This window comes from Eimeria mitis, genomic scaffold (genome assembly GCF_000499745.2).
Source record: "Eimeria mitis Houghton genomic scaffold, Emh_scaff9336, whole genome shotgun sequence".
NCBI lineage: Eukaryota > Apicomplexa > Conoidasida > Eucoccidiorida > Eimeriidae > Eimeria > Eimeria mitis.
Window position 1 is genome coordinate 376 of NW_013576882.1, and position 601 is coordinate 976.

The window sequence follows — 601 nt, forward strand, 5'->3', positions numbered from 1 at the left end:
CCCCCGAGACAGTATACATATAGCTGCTCTTTGCTGCTCATTGAGCGGCGGAGACAAACTGTTGCTGTTGTTATTCTTTCTTTTGCTCATTTTCTCTTTCTTCCTTCTGCTGTTGCTGCTGTTGCTGCTGCTGCTGCTGCTGCTGCTGCTGCTGCTGCTGCCGAATGCTGGGCTCAAACCGCCTGGGGACCCCTGCGGCCTTCGCTGGGCATACTGCCTGGATGGAGGCGACTCCATCTGCCCCCAGGGATCTTGCTGCAGCAGCAGCAGCAGCAGCAGCAGCACCAATAGCAGCAGCAGCAACAACAGCAACAGCAGCAGCAACAGCAGAACCAGCAGCAGCAGCAGCAGCACAACACACTCCAGTTAGCATCCCCTATTCTGGTGGTATTCCGTTCGTAGGTGTTTCAGATCCTGCTGCTGCATCTGCATCAACAGCAGCAGCAGCAGCAGCAGCAGCAGGAGCAGCAGCAGCAGGAGACTCAAGCACATCCCCAGCATCAGCATCATCATCAGCAGCAGCAGCAGCAGCAGCAGCAGCAGAAGAAACAAGTGCTGCTAGTGCCTGGGCCCCCCTAGACGACTCCTTCTTGCTGCGGCT

The 601-nt window shown here is 56.7% G+C and overlaps 1 protein-coding gene across 1 annotated transcript in view; it reads left to right on the forward strand.

Annotated features, from left to right (window-relative positions):
• Positions 1-221: 221 nt before the first annotated feature.
• The window catches only part of EMH_0096950 (uncharacterized protein), a gene marked incomplete at both ends in the record, with an annotated part of 1,287 nt that continues 907 nt past the window's right edge, over positions 222-601 (forward strand). Inside the window, one exon of the mRNA XM_013502474.1 lies at positions 222-599. Within this exon, the coding sequence (XP_013357928.1) occupies positions 222-599 (378 nt within the window). The remainder of the gene's footprint in view (positions 600-601) is intronic.